This window comes from Scyliorhinus torazame, chromosome 6, assembly GCF_047496885.1.
Source record: "Scyliorhinus torazame isolate Kashiwa2021f chromosome 6, sScyTor2.1, whole genome shotgun sequence".
Lineage (NCBI taxonomy): Eukaryota > Metazoa > Chordata > Chondrichthyes > Carcharhiniformes > Scyliorhinidae > Scyliorhinus > Scyliorhinus torazame.
This window is the reverse complement of record NC_092712.1, coordinates 156,953,415-156,971,592: the sequence shown is the minus strand read 5'-3', so window position 1 is coordinate 156,971,592 and position 18,178 is coordinate 156,953,415. Positions and strand designations below refer to the sequence as shown.

The window sequence follows — 18,178 nt, the reverse complement described above, 5'->3', positions numbered from 1 at the left end:
CTGAATGAAACAATTATAGACAATATGTCTACCTGCTGCTTTCACTTCAAAGGAAGCTTTAGATAGAGATAAAACAAATTCTCTTAACAGCTGTTCATATTGTGCAATATGCATATCCTTCTCCGAAAGGTACTTAGTTTGCTTGCTACCATAAAATTTTAATGACTGCTACAGTGTCTCAACAGTTACAAGGACTTTAGACGGAACTCCATCTCATGTAGCACAATAACTGCTGCTATAACACATTTCCATCAGTCCACAAAGTTGGTCAGAATACTAGGAAAGGTTCACAGCCAGCTTGCAAGCCTGTAAAACCCTGGCCTAGATTTCCATTCCTCATATACAGGAGTTCACATGTAGAAGTGATCACTTTTTACTAACCTGGTTTACTGGAGCTGACATTCACTTGAAGGGAGTCAGACTTACTAATCCATATACAAGCAATTATTTCCAAATATTTCTCTGCTACCAACTATCAGGCTTAACTTCATGAGACATGTATTCATGTTATCAATACTCACTGTTACTCTTATCAGAAATATAACAATTACTGTGCTAACTGCATGGTGTTACCAGCCAGTAGGATTGCATGCGATATTTACAATAGGCAGTACAGTCAGCATTTTCTCGAACCACAGCACCAGCAAATCTTGTACTCTACAAGATAGATACACAAACTCCAAACACCTCCAGATCATAAGCTTAGTGATAGAAGTTTTGTCTAAAACCTATTCTCCTAGCAGTTGTTCAAATTGTACTATATGCATATGCTCTCCTATAGAAATCATTAAGTAACAATAATCTTTACTAGTGTCACAAATAGGCTTACATTAACACTGCAATGAAGTTACTGTGAAAACCCTCTAGTCGCCACACTACGGCGCCTGTTCGGATACACTGGGGGAGAATTCAAAATGTCCAATTCACCTTACAAGCACGTCTTTCGGGACATGTGGGAGGAAACTGGAGCACCCGGAGGAAACTCACGCAGACACAGGGAGAACGTGCAGACTCTGCACTGACAGTGACCCAAGCCGGGAATTGAACCCGGGTCCCTGACACTGTGAATCTTAGAACCTACAGTACAGAAGGAGGCTATTCAGCCCATCGAGTCTGCACTGGCCCTTGGAAAGAGCACCCCACTGAGCCAACGCCTCCACCCTATCCCCGTAACCCCACCTAACCTTTTGGACACTAAGGGGCAATTTTGCATGGCCAACCCACTTAACCTGAACATCTTTAGACTATGGGAGGAAACCAGACCACCCGGAGGAAACCCCCACAGACAAGGGGAGAAAGCGCGAACTCCACACAGTCACCCAAGGCCATAATTGAACCCAGAACCCTGAAGCTGTGAGGCAACAGTGCTAACCACTGTGCTACCGTGCCACCCTATAGTTTACCTTTGGCAATAAAGTCCAGAATTTTGTTTTTGACATCAAATAACGAGTAGTAATGTGAAATATGAATATGAGATTAGCTTTATAGGCTGTTGGGAGAGTGGAGGATAACAAGTGGCATACAACACAGAAGGATGCTATTGAGCCAATCATGCCGTGCGAGCTTTGAAAGAGCTATTCAATTGTTCCCAACCCTAGGTCTGTCTCCATTGCCTGACAAATTTCTCCTTTTCAAGTTCGATCCAACTTGCTTAGGAAAGATAGTTTTGAATCCGTTTCTCCCACCTGTTCAGAAAGTGTATTTCAAATCATGACATGACAACTTACTGTATAAAATTTTTTATAATTTCCCTCCTCAGAGCAAAGTGAACATTGTGCTTATAAAAAAACAAATCAAACATTTTCCGATTCACAATGCATCATAGCTGAGAATTTCAAGGTCAAACATTACACAAGAGAACACAGAAACAGCATTCAGACATTCAGCCCTTCGAGCATCTTCTGACATTCAATGAGATCATGGCTATCTGTACCTAACTACATAGTGGCCTTTGCCACCAACTCTTCACACCTTATCTGTCAGATTTAAATTCATCAACATAGAATCAACCACCATTTGCACAGATTCTAAACATCTACCATCCTATACATCAATGAATGTTTCTTAACTGCACTCCCAAAAAGTGTGGTTTTAATTTTTAGATTATGTCCCCCTATTAGACTCCTAACCTGCAAAAATAGTTTCTCTCATCTTATCAACTCCCCTTGAAATGTTGAAAGAATGCAACAAGTCTTAAAGAGCATCCCAGTGAAGTTACAAAGAACTTGCATTTGTTAACCTTCCGTTGCGAAGAGCATCAGCCATCGCACATAGAAGGAAAACACAGAAGGAATTGCACAAAGTTCAATTTGTCAAACACAGAATCAACAGTGCAGAAGGAAACCATTGGGCCCATCGGGTCTGTACCAGCCATTGAAAAGCCCACACCTCCACACTATCTCCGTAAGCCAGTAACCCCACCTAATCCTTTTGGACAGCAAGGGCAATTTACCATGGCCAATTCACCTAACCTGCGCATCTTTGGACTCTGGGAGGAAACCTGAGCACTCGGAGGAAACCCATGCAGACATGGGGAGATTGTGCAGACTCCGCACAGACAGTGACCCACGCCGGGATCGAATCTGGGACCCTGGTGCTGTGAAGTGATTGTGCTAACCACTGTGCGACCACGCCGCCCTTACTAATGAATTAAAGTGGAGTTGAACCTTTGGCCCAATTTTTCATTGTTGTAAATTATTTCAGGGCACTCCAAAATTAGCTCGGAGAACAGATGTGGGTGCTGCAAACCATGAAATTACTACAACAATATTCAAATAAAAGACCGACCCTTATTATTAATTTACGGAATGTGGGTGTCGCTGGTTAGGCCAGCATTTATTGCCCATCCCTAGTTGCCCTTCAAAAGGTGGTGGTGAGTTGCCATCTTGAACCGCTGCAGTCCTTCAGGTGGAGGTACACAGACTGTGCTGTTAAGGAGGTAGTTCCAGGATTTTGTCCCAGCGACAGTGAAGGAGTGGTGATATATTTCCAAGTCAGGGTGGTGAGTGACTTGGAGGGGAACCTCCAGGTGGTGGGGTTCCCAGGTATCTGCTGCTCTTGTCCTTCTAGATGTCATGGGTTTGAAAAGGTGCTGCCTAAGGAACCTTGGTGAGTTACTGCAGTGCATCTTGCAGAAGGTACACAAAGCTGCCACTGTTCGTCGGGGATGGAGGGTTTGAATGTTTGTGGAAGGAGGAGTAATCAAATGGGCTGCTTAGTCCTGGATGATGTCAAGCTTCTGGAGTGTTGTTGCATTCCTGGTGGACAGGCGTTTGGGGGGGGGGGGGGGGGGGGAGAAGAGAGATCAGGAGGTGAGTTACTCGCCGTAGGATTCCTAGCCCTGTGGCGGTATCCACTCTATATTAAACGTTGATCAGAACTGATGTTATATTAAATTGTATATTCACTATATTAAAAGCTGATCAGAACTGATGTTATATTAAAACATGTATTTAACCCTATATTAAAAACTGATGACTGATGAAGTCAATTATCTCTTGTAAACTATTACTTATCGCAATAATGTTTTTCAACAAGTATTACAGACATTATCTTTGTAAAAGTCCAGGTGCAGTGAACTCATTAAGTCTAGTGGCCTTGTCTGGAGATAAGCTCTGCCAACTAAGGGACAATATTGCTTGTCTAGTCACCTTGCCACTAAGGGATGCTACTGGTTGGCAAGAGGCCTTGCCAAGATAGGAGGCTGGTGTTTTTCTGGAGATAGCTACCGGAGGGATCAACCTCGTATCTTTAGGAACAGGTGCAATGCTGGACCTCCCTAGAAACCAAGGCCTTGCCGACCAAGAAAGAGACTGTTCTTTGTCTCGAAATAACTGGGGAGTCAATCTATTTTTCAGAAGCAGATGCTCTGCAAAAAGCTCCCTCGAGCTCCCCAAGTAAGAAACAGGTATAAATGTTTAAACACAGGCTGCGAGAGTTAGAGTTTCGTTTGGAGAGCTGTTTAGGAGATTGCTGGTGTTTATTTGACCAAGCTGCTATCTCGACTCATAGAGTTCTGCTCAATGATTGAGTATCGAATTCCGAGGCTACTAGTCGATGCAAGTATGAGATGCTTATAACTTAAGCAAACATGTAATTAAGAAGCTAACAGGCTAACTCGTCATATATCCTGTATTTGTCAAACTGTATCATTTACCAAAAATACTTGTATTACCCTTATTCTTTAAATAAATTGCCTATATATTTTACCATACAGATCCGTGTCTATTTGAATAAATAAGAGTGACATTTAACTAAGGTTCATCATATTCTCACCCTTTGAGGCTATCTGAAGGGTCACTTACCCATGCCTGCCTCTCAAAAATTAGAAATATTTAGTTGAAGTTAAGGAAAAGATAGCACTCTAAGTCACAGTCTATCCTGTACACTGAAGGTAGTGAAAGCAAGGCACATTGTGAATACTATAATTAGAACTCCCAAGTAGCGAGCCTTACTTTAGATATTCACAAGACCTTGTCTAGTAGCTTACAACCTCGACTAATCGGGAAGATCTTAGGTAGAATACTCCTCGACTGTCACAGCCCTCAACCTGCCCTGGTAGCCACAGTATTAATGCCAGTTTAATTTCTGTTCAACGGTAACCCCCCAGGATGTTGCTTGTGGGGGATTCAGCGTTGAATGTCAAGGGGCAGTGGTTAGATCCTCTCTTGTAGGAGATGGTCATTGCCCGGCACTTGTGTGATGCGAATGTAACTGCCACTTGTCAGCCCAAGCGATAACAGAGTGGCAAACGATTATGACACAAATTTCACAAGGGATGTTGGAGTGGCCGAGAGGGAGGCTGGAGTCAGTGCTGAACACCCAGCTAGTTTCTTGCTCCATAGAAACCTGCATAGCTGCCTCACAGCACCAGAGACCCGGGTTCAATTCCAGCCTTGTGTGACTGTCTGTGTGGAGTTTGCACTTTTTACCCGTGTCTGCATGGATTTCCCACGGGTGCTCCGGTTTCCTTCCACAGTCCAAAGATGTGCAGGGTAAGTGGATTGGCCATGCTAAATTGCCCCTTAGTGTCCAAGGATGTGTAGGTTGGGCGGATAGGGCGCGGGGGTGGGCCTGGGTAGGGTGCTCTTTCCAAGGGTCGGTGCAGACTCAATGGGCTGAATGGCCTTCTTCTGCACTGCAGGGTTTCTAGGCATACCGCCACTCAAGCACATCCAGCGTTACCCAAGGATATAGGCTCTAAACACAATACTTAACCTGATATAGTGTATAGACTAATATTTTGAAATTTAATAGGACCCAAAATGAAGAATTTAACAGACATTGGTTCGGAGTTGAGTCAAGGCTGGGGAGCAAATAATTCACATTAAAGTTATTGCTCTTTAGTGAAAGCCAACACTAGAAACTGGCATTCTATGGAAGTTTCACTTTAATTTGTGATCCAAGATCAAAAAACATGTAATTATGGACAGTCTGTTACTCCTTTACATCAATTTAGAAAATAATTTAACAAATTGGAAGGAAGTTGGATGTTTGCCGAGCTCAACAGTCTTGGTCAAGATTACGAATCAAAACAAGCATTCAAGCACTTCTTATAACTTTTAGTGTTATTGGCTCAAAATTTCTCAGAGACAATAACCGGTGGTTTGTCACTCTGTAGTGACTTTGCTGGAATTCCAAAGCCCCCGTCTCACCTGACCTCCCTCACATAGTCCGGGTGAAACAGGAATAGTGAAGCAGTTCTGGGGCTTCAACAGCTAGGCGTTAATAAAGCGCAGAGTACAATCCCCCCTTTCTATGGCACTATCTTGGGAGTGGGGGCTTTTGGAGTCGGTGTGGAGTGTCTTGGTTGGGGGGGGGGGGGGGGGGTGCACCATGCAGGGCTCAGTCTGGCTGTTTAAAATGATTACTCTGAAGTGTTTTTTTTTTCTGAAAACAGAACTGAGGCTAAAACTGGCAGAACTATTGGATCATTAGAATCATAGAATTTACAATGCAGAAGGAGGCCAATCGGCCCATCAAGTCTGCACCCCATTTAAGCCCACACTTCCAACCTATCCCCGTAACTCAGTAACCCCTACCTAACCTTTTTTGGACACTAAAGGCAATTTAGCTTGACCAATCCACCTAACCTGCACATCTTTGGACTGTGGGAGGAAACCGGAGCACCTGGAGAAAACTCACGCAGACACGGGGAGAATGTGCAGACTCCGCACAGTAACCCAAGCCAGGAATCAAACCTGGGACCCTGTAGCTGAGCTGTGAAGCAACTGCGCTAACCGCTGTGCTACCATGCTACCACTGGATGTCAATATAAGTGAGCTAAAATCGCTTTGTCAGATGGTTCCCAGCTCAGCGTAATTGGCCAGTGGAAGTTAGCCCTTCTTGACAATTGCCAGGCAAACCCTTACGTGGGAATCACTGGGATACCTCCAAATGCAACTCTGGGGAGGCCCATTGCATTTTGATCTTCATGGGGGAAATCTAACGAATATAACCAAATTCCCCAACAAGTTCTCACTTATTGCAGCATTTACCTTAATTAAACACGAATTGACAACAAAACAATACTTCAAGTAAAAAGGTAAATCTCACTTTAAATACTCATTATGTCTTACACAACAGCAAGCACTTCCATCATTCACTGTACAAATGTGGCACCACATTCGGTTGCAAAGTTCTCTAACTCAGCCCGTGACACACAGGATTTCTCATTTTGCTACTCAATTGATTTGGCCCTCAAATTGCGTTCACCGGCAGCCGTATTCCATCCAAGGCTCCCAGAAGTAACTCGTTAGCTGGGTTCACAATAATCGCGATGGTACATTTTCCCAGAGATTCATTTACCCACACCCTCCAAAAAAGCCTGTTAAATGGATGGGTCAACTCTGGCAAAACTGAAGCAGCAACAGCAAAATTGTCCAATTCACAATCCCTGCTCAAACTCTGCCTTTGGCTTTGTCTTGTTTAACTGTATTGCACAACACAGGGCTCCACGCAACTGTGTCTTCTCTTGATCTTCTCTGCTGCTGCTCTCCTGTGTGTAGCCACTCGGCTTTCATAAATAAACTTCCTTTCTATTGGTACTGCTGCCAAGTCAAAGGCTGTCACGTTACATAACCTAGATTTATTCTTACTCAAGAAAATTATAATTGATGCAAATTCCTTTTCAAACATTCTTAAAAACCAATTACAGATTCCCCTGACATTTTTTTAAAAAGTTACTAATTTTTCTGACAGTACTGTTTCTGGGTCAAAGGCCATCACACTTGCTAAATGCCATGCTCTCAGTCCAGTGAGTGGACCAGTGCTACTTTAAAGTCAAATGCAAAGTCAGGTTTGTAAAGATATTAAAGGCTGCATCAGAGTGAGTATATGAAATGTCAAAATATTGCACCAAACTAATTTAGTCAATTGCTCTGAAATAATAAAACATTCCAAAATGCCTCACAGGAGATTTACAAAACAAAGTACGACACCATGTCTGTTGTGACAAAGACGTAGAGCACACATACTGTTGCCATTTGAGTCAACAACCACTGCCAATATCAAAATTGGATAGTATTCCACATAAATGAAAGCACACGGATTAGGAATCCAGGATAAAACACTGGTGACCAGACAGCTTACAAACAAGTTCACACTCTTTCATTTGTCTAAATCTGTGAGATTTTCAGTTGGACCCTCATCTTGCAATCATTCCCAGAAATCCATTCAGTGCATGTAAAACACCGAGTACCATTAACCAGAAACCTCCATTCCCAATTCAATATAGGTATTTGGGGATTCAGATAGCGAGGGAATGGATGAGGCTCCATAAGTGGAACTTAATGAAGCTGGTGGAGGAAGCCAGGGGGATCTTAAGAGGTGGGATACACGGCAGTTGACATTGGCAGGGAGGGTCCAAGTGGTGAACATGAATATTCTGCCAAAGTTCTTGTTTATTATTCTGGCTCTCCCGATTTTTATACCAAAGGGTTCTTTCAGGGGGTAGCAGATGAGTGTGAGAGGTGTGGGCGGGGGCCAGCGAATCATACGCACATGTTTTGGGGTTGTTAAAAATTGGGAAGATTCTGAGCGAGGGTGTTCACGGTCTTAGCCAGGAAAGTGGAGGAGGAGGTGGACCCGGACCCTTTGGTGGCGATCTTTGGGGTTTCAGAGAAGCCAGAGCTCATGGAGAGGAGGAAGGCCGATGTCGTGGCCTTCGCCTCTCTGATTGCAAAGCGGCAAATGGTACTGGAGTGCCGATCGGCATTGCCGCTGGGGTAGCGACTTGGTTGGGTGACCTATACGACTTCCTGCAGTTGGAGAAGATCAAATATGAGATAAGCGGCCCCGCAGAGGGGTTTGAGAAAAGATGGGAAATGTTTGTGACTGTGTTTGAGGAGCTGCTTGGTGTTTGGGGGGGGGGGGGGGGGACCTGTACAGGCTGTATAGTTGATTGCTGGGAAGTATGTTTCCCAGGGTGTTTGTGTGTTTGTAACCTGTTTTGATACATGTTGGTGATAAAAAACTTTTTTTTAAAAACAGGCAAAGAATCTCAATGTGAAACACAGGTTTACTGCTAAATATATAAACAGATGTAGGATGAACACAATGTATGCAAAGAACTTGACGATTACTTATACAATACATTGTTTCAGCCTTGGCTCAGTGGTAGCAGTCTCATCTGAGTGAGAAGGTTGTGATTAAAGTCTTGCTCCAGACACCGAGCACACAAGTGCAGTGCAAAGGGATTGCTGCACCATCAGAGCTCACATCTTTCAGGTTAGATGTAAACCAAGATCCTCTTTACCTTTTCAGATGGACCTAAAAGATCCAACGGCATTATTTGAAAAAGTGTAAGGGTATTCTCTGGTATCCTAATCAATATTAAACAGTCAACCAGCACCCACAGAAGCAGATTATCTGGTCATCTCATTATTGCTTGTGAGAACTTGCTAGGAGGGTACATGGCTGTCTTCTGCATTACATTATAAGTGCCCAGGGTTCAAAAGATATCAGGAGGGCTGAGGGATTGCAGCGGCCAAATTTGTTCTCAAAAGCCCCCAAAACATGACAGGAGCAACAAAGGAGAAGGAAGTTGCCCCAATTAGCTGGAGGAACAGAATCAGAGTAGCTGCGCCTCCAAGAATCCATGATTGGTGGAGCAGCAAGGGCAAGAGACAGAGAACATGTGATTGGTGGTGCTGGAATAGTAAACAGTGCAGCAGAGCACAGAGGAAGGCAGGGCTTGGCAAGGTACACAAGCTGGTGACCAAACTCTATCAGACCAACAGATAATAATAACCATTTATTGTCACAAGTATGAAGTTACTGTGAAAAGCCCCTAGTCGCCACATTCCGGCGCCTGTTCGGGTAAGCTGGTATGGGAATTGAACCCGCACTGCTGGCCTTGTTCTGCATCACAAACCAGCTGTCTAGCCCACTGAGCTAAACCAGCCCTTCTAGCTGACAATCCCACTTCCCCTGAATTTCAGACTGTTTGCCCAACATTTAGTACAGGACAGGCAGCAATTTCGTCCAACTAAACACTGGGAAAACCAAAGCCATTGTCCTCCTTTCCTATCTGGCACCATCCTTTCTCTGGTAATATTGTAGGGCAGAACCAGATTGTTCACAACCTTGGTGTCACACTTGACCCTGAGATGATATCCTACTAAGTCGTCCTACATGCACTTCTGTCTCATTGCATCTGCTGCTGAACCTCGTTCATACCCTATCATCACTAGGTCGGACTATCCTTATGTATTTAATGCCAGCCTCCCATCTTCCATAAATGTAAGGTTACACAACACTGCTGCACCAAGTCTTATTCATCCAGCATTAATGTGCTCACTGACTTACATTGAACCCTGGTTGAACAACATCTCGATTTGTAAATTCTCATCCTGGTTGTAAAATGTCTCCATTATCTGTGCTTAATGTCTCTAATCTCCTGGAGCCCCACATCCCTCCGAGATATCCGCATTCCTTATTTTGGCCTCTCTGGCACCGCCTTCCACCAGATCACAAACACTGGGATTAACCTCCCCTCCAGTCTCTCTTTCCTTGGTTAAACTGCTCCTTACGGGCTACCTCTTTGACTAAACGTAATTATATTATCTCTTTACGTGGCTCAGTAACCCGTCTTTGAAACGGCTTGGGCCGTTTCCGTGTCCCAAGGGAGGGACATGTGTTGGAGAAGTTGTCACCGAGGAGTTTGCTGGGCTGTGTGGATTCCCGCTCTGAGCCCCATGCCCTGCTGTCACTTACAGTGGGTTCCACCTCTCAGGCAGCCGGCGGCGCAGGGAGATCCTGTCGCTGACATAAGTGTTAATCTGATGTTTGCTGACACTCTCTTCCTCCTTCCTCTTCTCTTCGCCCTGCAGGTTGAGGTGCACCGCTCTGCCCAGCTCTCCCAGCGCATTCACATCCACAGGAGGTCTCTCATACACGGCTCGCTGCAAGTGCTCATCCTCGGACTGGCTGTGAGAGCCGGGGCCGCCGGCGGCTCCGGCAGCCTGGTCCCGGCGCTCTGTTTGCTGCTCCTTTTCCTGCTGTCCGCTCCGGCTGAGAATCACGAAGCCCAGGGCGATCATCCCGCAGCAGAGCAGCAGGAGTGGCTTGGAGCGCCGCCGCCGGCCCAGCATCGTGTGGGTGCGGGGGGTTGCTGCGGGTCAGAACCCGGCTCTCACTCTCACTCTCACTCCGGCCCCGCCGAAGGCGCTCCTCAAACTTTCTTCAGGCAAATTCCTCCCGGAAGTGTCGTCACAGTGGGCGGGGCCGAGAGCGGAAAGGAGCCGAATGTTGAGCCGTTTCCCTGGAGACGGGTGGAAGCAGATTTCCGGGCAGCAGGGCTCACAGGCGACCGACACTGTCACCCCCTCTGGGGACTCCCAGAATCTGGCACATCAGAATTAAAGGTTCTTTTGTTTTTCTGCCTCCGTAGATAGTTCCGGCAATGTCCTACTGGGCCCCCTCCGCCAATACCCCTACTCCGTTCCTCCCCCCCCCCCACCCTTTCCTTCCCCTTCTGTTGGTACAGAGGCGAGGGTATCTGGTCTCTCCACCGCGAAGTTTAGTGCTTGTACCGTTTGTTTTTTGTACAACTGTGTTGTGAACTGTTTTAATAATCAGAGTATCCTATCCCCCCCCCTCCTCCTCACCTCCTCATGGTGGTACTGGGGGGCGGGGGGGAGGTATCCCTGTTTCTCCAACACAAAATTAGTGTTTGTACCGTTTGGCCTTGTACAAATGTGATGGTTACTTTTTTAATAAAGATATATAGAGGAGAGGGACAGGGATATGAAGGAGAGAAGTGGGACATGGAGGAGGGGAGAGGGACAGAGATACGATGATAGGGTGATGCACTATCAATTACGACGAGACGAGAGTAGAGAGTAATCGAGGCTTTATTACACAGAGAAGTATGGCCTCCTACAGCTGCTGCCAAAACGGCTGCAGTTCGGAGAGCACACACATTTATACTCCGCCTACTGGGCGGAGCCAGCAGGCAGGGATCTACCCCCGTACCTGTAGTACAGGAGCCTTACCGTAATACCCTCGTATGCAGTGTAGTATATACAATATAATATAACAGTGGTGACTACCACATTCACCCCCTGTTAAAAATGAGTCCAGCTGGGGTGGTGGAAAACTATTTACATACAGGTTGTCATTAAAATTTCAGAGAAGATTACAAATTTAGAAGGTCGGGCACCTTGATCCGTCGTTGAGACTGGCGCAGTGCTGGTGGCGAGTCAGGCGTCGGTTCGGTTGTCGGTGACTCTGGGAGCGTGTCGACATCCTCTTCATCCCTGGGTGGGACCAAGAGGAGGACGAATTGTCCTGGAGCGGGGGCTCTAGTGGGGTGCGCTGGGGGAAGGGAAGGTGGCGCCGGGGCAGGGGGGGGGGGGGGAGTGGGGACCCAGCTGGTGCCAGGTCCCTGAGGGAGACTGTGTCTTGGCAGCCGTTGGGGTATGCTACGTAGGCATACTGTGGGTTTGCGTGGAGTAGCTGTACCTTCTCAACCAACGGGTCCACCTTGTGGAGCCGCACGTGCTTGCGGAGGAGAACAGGTCCTAGAGCTGCCAGCCACGTTGGGAGTGAAACCCCGGAGGTGGACCTCCTGGTGAAGGCAAAGAGACATTCATGGGGGGAGCGAACGAATGGAGTGAAGTGCGTCGGGGAGGACCTCCTGCCAGCATAAGGCTGGGAGATTTCTGGACAATAGGGCCAGCTGGACGGCCTTCCAGACCGTCCCTTTCTCCCGCTCCACCTGCCCGTTTCCTGGGGGTTGTAGCTGGTCGTCCTGCTCGAGGCAATGCCCCTGTTGAACAGGTACTGGCGCAGCTCATCGCTCATAAATGAGGATACCCGGTCGCTGTAGACGTAGGCGGGGAAACCGAACAGAGCGAAGATGGTGTTGAGGGCTTTGATGACGGTGGCAGACGTCATATCGGGGCATGGGATGGTGAAGGGGAATCTGGAATATTCGTCGACCACATTGAGAAAATACGTGTTGTGGTCGGTGGAGGGGAGGGGCCCTTTGAAGTCCACGCTGAGGCGTTCAAAGGGGCAGGTGGCCTTCACCAGGCGCGCACGGTCTGGCCGGTAGAAGTGCGGTTTACACTCCGCGCAGACCTGGCAGTCTCTGGTGACAGCCCTGACTTCCTCGATGGAGTAGAGCAGATTGCAGGCTTTAATGAAGTGATAAAAGCGGGTGACCCCTGGGTGACAGAGATCGTTGTGCAGGGTCCGGAGTCGGTCCACATGTACCTCGGGACAGGGCATCGGGGGGCTTGTTGAGCTTACCGGGGCGATATAAAATCTCGTAATTAAAGGTGGAGAGCTCGATCCTCCACCACAAGATCTTATCATTTTTGATCTTACCCCGCTGTGTGTTGTTAAACATGAAGGCAACCGACCGTTGGTCTGTGAGGAGAGTGAATCTCCTGCCTCCAGTGCCGTACAGCTTCAACGATAGCTTGGGCCTCCTTTTCGACAGAGGAGTGCCGAATATCGGAGGCATGGAGGGTGGGGGAAAAGAATGCCACGGGCCTGCCTGCCTGGTTGAGGGTGGCGGCCAGAGCGACGTCTCATGCATCGCTCGCGACTTGGAAGGGGAGCGTCTCGTTAACCGCGTGCATCGCGGCCTTGGCGATGTCGGCCTTGATACGGTTGAAGGCCTGGTGGGCCTCGGCCGTCAGTGGGAAGCCGGTGGAGTGGATGAGTGGGCGGTTCTTGTCCGCATAGTTAGGGACCCACTGGGCGTAGTACGAAAAGAACCCGAGGCATCGTTTGAGGGCCTTGGGGCAGTGGGGAAGTGGGAGATCCATGAGGGGGTGCATGCGATAGGGGTCGGGCCCTAGAACTCCGTTCTGAACCACATAGCCGAGGATGGCTAATCGCTTTGTGCTGAACACACACTTCTCCTTATTGTAGGTTAGGTTGAGGAGTTTGGCGGTGTGGAGAAATTTGGAAAGGTTAGCGTTGTGGTCCTGCTGGTCGTGGCCGCAGATGGTGACGTTATCCAGGTACAGGAAAGTGGGCCGTAATCCATACCGGTCAACCATTCGGTCCATCTCCCGTTGGAAGACCGAGACCTTGTTAGTGACGCCGAAGGGAACCCTAAGGAAATGGTAAAGGCGGCCGTCGGCTTCAAACGCGGTGTACGGGCGGTCCGCCTTGCGAATAGGGAGCTGGTGGTAGGCAGATTTCAGGTCCACTGTCGAGAAGATCCGGTACTGTGCAATCTGATTGACCATATCAGATTTGCGTGGGAAGGGGTACGTGTCGAGCTGTGTGTACCGATTGATGGTCTGACTGTAGTCAACGACCATCCTGTTTTTCTCCCCCGTTTTCACCACTATCACTTGCGCTCTCCAGGGGCTGTTGCTGGCCTCGATGATACCTACCCGCAGCAGCCGCTGGACCTCAGACCTGATGAAGGTCCTGTCCTGAGCGCTGTACCGTCTGCTCCTGGTGGCGACTGGTTTGCAATCCGGGGTGAGGTTTGCAAACAGAGAAGGCGGGTTGACCTTAAGGGTCGTGAGGCCGCATACAGTAGGGTGTGGTAGGGGCCCGCCAAATTTCAGGGTTAGGCTCTGGTGGTTGCACTGGAAGTCCAGGCCGAGTAGTAAGGCAGCGCAGAGGTTGGGGAGGACGTAGAGCCAGAAGCCGCTGAACTCTACACCCTGGATGCTGAGGGTGGCGATGCAGTACCCCCGGATCGCCACGGAGTGGGATCCGGAGGCCAGGGAGATTCTTTGGTTAATGGGGTGTACCGCGAGGGAGCAGCCACTTACCGTATCGGGGTGGATGAAGCTCTGTGCTCCCGGAGTCCAGAAGGCAGGATATCTCATGCCCGTCGACCTTCACCTTTGTCAACGCGGTTGCGAGGTTGTGCGGTCGGGACTGGTTGATCGTGACGGAGGTGAGACGCGGCTGGTCGTCGGCAGTTGCAGGCGATGAGCGGCCCGATTAGGTGCCCGATGGGCAGTTGTTCTGAGGCAGGGAAGATGGCGGCGCCCACGGGCCGCACGTGTCCTGAGGCAGGCAAGATGGCTCCACCCATTGGTTATGAGGCCAGCAAGATGGCGGCGCCCATGGGCCGCACGTGGTCTGAGGCGATGAAGGTGGCGGCGCCCACTGGCCGCACGCGGGGTGTACAGGGACAATAGCGGCGATTGAGCGGGCCTGGCACACTGCAGCAAAATGTCCTTTCTTGCCGCAGGCCTTGCAGAGCGCGCTCCGCACCGGGCAACGCTGCCGGGGGTGTTTTGTCTGTCCACAGAAGTAGCACTTGGGTCCCCTGGGGTTGGTTGGCTGTCGCGCGGCGCAGGCGTGGGGTTGGCTGGGGGCGGTCGCTAATGGGGTCCACGATGGGGTGGCTGCTGGCGGGGTCCACGATGCCCAGGAGGGGTGGGTTGTGCGGTGGGAGGCATACACCTATACGTTGCGTGAGGCAACTGAGCGAGAGTGCTAGTTTCTTGGTCGCCGCGAGGTCAAGTGTAGTCCCTTCTAAGTGGGGCTGGCGGATGTAGGCCGACCCTATGCCCGTAATGAACGCGTCTCTCATTAGGTTAGAATGTTCAGCGGCCGAAACGGCTTGGCAATCACAGTCTCTCACCAGGGCGAGCAGGAATTTTCCACAGACTCACCCGGACGTTGGTGCCGCGTTGACTGGAGGTGCCTGGCGTAGATCTTGTTGGTCTGCTGAGCTTAGTTCTCCTTCAGTAGAGCCATGGCCTCTGGGTAAGTAGGCGCGTCCTGTATGAGGGGAAAGACATTGGAGCTCAGCCGCGTGTACAGAATATAGAGCTTCTGTGCTTCTGTGATTGGGTCTGTTGCAGATCCGATGTATGCTTCAAAGCAAGCTAGCCAATGTGTGAAGTCCTTTTTGGCGTTGTCTGCTTGAGGATGCAGCTGCAGGCGATCCGGCGTGATGCGGAGATCCATCTTTGTAAAATCTCTGTGTAATAAATTGATGCACTATCAATTACGACGAGATGAGAGTAGATTACATAGATTACATAGAACATACAGTGCAGAAGGAGGCCATTCGGCCCATCGAGTCTGCACCGACCCACATTAATCCCTCACTTCCACCTTATCCCCGCAACCCAATAACCCCTCTCAACCCTTATGGACACTACGGGTAATTTAGCATGGCCAATCCACCTAACCTGGGGTTGGTTGGCTGTCGCGCGGCGCAGGCGTGGGGTTGGCTGGGGGCGGTCGCTAATGGGGTCCACGATGGGGTGGCTGCTGGCGGGGTCCACGATGCCCAGGAGGGGTGGGTTGTGCGGTGGGAGGCATACACCTACACGATAGTAATCGCGGCTTTATTACACAGAGATGTGTGGCCTCCTACAGCTGCTGCCGAAATGGCTGCAGTTCGGAGAGCACACACATATATACTCCGCCTACTGGGTGGAGCCAGCAGGCAGGGATCTACCCCCATGCCTGTAGTACAGGGGCCTTACCGTAATACCCTCGTAGGCAGTGCAGTATATACAATATAATACAATAGTGGTGACTACCACATAGGGGAGGGAGGGAGGGGACTGGGACGGGGAGGGATCGGATGTAGAGTGAGGAGACAGGGAGGGGAGGGAGGGAGGGGGATGGGAGGACGGGGAGGGAGGGGGGATGGAGGGGAGGGGGAGGATGGGGGGGATGGAGGGGACACAGAGGATGAGGGGAAGGGGAGGGGGAGGATGGGGGGAAGGGGGAGGTGGGGGGAAGGGGAGGTGGGGGGAAGGGGAGGTGGGGGGAAGGGGAGGTGGGGGGAAGGGGAGGTGGGGGGAAGGGGAGGGGGAGGGGAGGGGGAGGGGAGGGGAAGGGGAAGGGGAAGGGGAGGAGAGGGGGAGGGGAGGAGAGGGGGGGAGGGGAGGAGAGGGGGGGAGGGGAGGGGAGGGGTGACAGGGAGGAGAAGGGGGTGAGAGGAGGGGAGGGGGGACAGGGAGGAGAAGGGGGTGAGAGGAGGGGAGGGGGGTGAGAGGAGGGGAGGGGGGTGAGAGGAGGGGAGGGGGTGGAGGGAGGATGGGGGGAAGGCAGGGCAAAGAGGAGAGGGGAGGAGAGGGACAGGCAGTGGAGAGGGAGGGGGAGGAGAAGGTTGGCAAGGGGGAGGAGAATGCAGCTTATCAGCCTATCGAGTGTCAATTATGGATCCGGCGAATCCAGGACTGTTTTTCATTGGAATTAATTGTGTTCCATGTGGTGCCAGTGCTAGCCCCGCCACAGTTGCTGAATCGATCCAGGTTCGATGCCAGTTTTGCTGTTGTGAAAGTCCATGAAGTCGACGTCAACACTTAGTCTCACAAGTACGTAGGGTTTAACAAGACTGGGGAAGTGTTGCCCTCGGCAGTATGTGAGGCTCTGAGGCGGTGGTGAGGGGGAAAGCGGTTGCATTTAAGGCGCAAGCAGATCGGGAAGCAAGGGAGGAACGTGAGCGATTGGTGAATGAGATATTGGGGTGGATGAACATATTTGGAGGATCCTACCCCAGAGCTTTTCACCAGCAGGAAGTTGTTGCATACACAGTTTGATTTGGTGTCCATGGATAAATTGGTGCAGCAGTTGACACTGGTGAAGGGGGTAGTTTATGAGTACAGGCACCGTAATGTGGCGACTAGGGAATTTTCACAGTAACTTCATTGCAGTGTTAATGTAAACCTACTTATGATATTAATAAAGATTATTGTTCAGGCTAGAGCCTAAGTTTGTGTCGTGGGTCAAACTGTTGTACAAGGAACCAAAGGTCAGTGTTCGAATAAATAATGTTAGCTTGTGTTATTTTCGGTAGCACAGGGGAACGAGGTAGGGTGCCCTTTGTTCCCCCCTCCTATTCGCGTTGGCAATTGAGCTGTTGGCCAGCGCTTTGAGAAGTTTAGATAGGTGGAGGGGAATAATAAGGGGGAGGAGCATAGGGTGTCAATTTACACTGATGACCTTTTGTTGTACATTACCGAGCTGGTTCCCGCAATGGGGGGGCATAATGGGGCTGTTAAGGCAGTTTGGAGCTTTCTCTGGGCACAAATTGAATTTGGGAAACAACAAGTGTTTTCTGGTTCCTCCGCCGGGGAAGGGGGTTAGTTTGGGGCCACTGCCGTTTCATTTGGCAAGCTTTCATTTTAGATACTTAAGAGTTGCAGGCGGCTCCGGAAGTTAAATTTTACGAGTTTAGTTAGTGTGGTAGTCACCACTGATTGTATAGTAATTGTAATGATGATTATTAGAGGTAATACGGTAAGGCTCCTGTACTATAGGTATGGGGGTAAATCCCTGCCTGCTGGCTCTGCCCAGTAGGCGGAGTATAAATATGTGTGCACACCCGAGCTGCTCCCATTCTGGTAGCAGCTGCAGGAGGCCACACATCTCTGCTTAATAAAGCCTCGATTATTCTCTACTCTCGTCTCGTAGTAATTGATAGTGCATCAATTTATTAAGCAGAGATTTTACAGCGATGGAACTTCGTATCAAGCCTGATCGCCTACAGCTGCACCCGCAAGCAGCCAACGCCACGTCGGCCTTTGACCACGGACTAGCTTGCTTCGAAAGCTACCTCAGCTCATCGACTGAACAACCCTCGGAAGCACAGAAGCTCCAGGTCCTGTACTCACGGGTGAGCTCCGATATTTTTCCCCTTATCCGGGATGTGTCCACTTACACTGAAGCAATGGAGCTTCTGAAAGGACATTATATTCGGCTGACCACAAACTCTACGCCAGGC

General features: G+C 49.4%; 1 protein-coding gene across 2 annotated transcripts in view; it reads right to left on the bottom strand.

The window, feature by feature from the left end:
- Positions 1 to 10,704, bottom strand: part of galnt12 (UDP-N-acetyl-alpha-D-galactosamine:polypeptide N-acetylgalactosaminyltransferase 12) — a 102,059-nt gene extending 91,355 nt beyond the window's left edge. The window contains exon 1 of one of the 2 annotated variants that reach the window (XM_072509006.1): positions 10,216 to 10,704. In XM_072509006.1, coding sequence (XP_072365107.1) covers positions 10,216 to 10,592 — 377 coding nt within the window. In that variant the 5' untranslated portion in view covers positions 10,593 to 10,704. The remainder of the gene's footprint in view (positions 1 to 10,215) is intronic. The other variant, XM_072509004.1, reaches the window with a different exon arrangement.
- Positions 10,705 to 18,178: the final 7,474 nt, after the last annotated feature.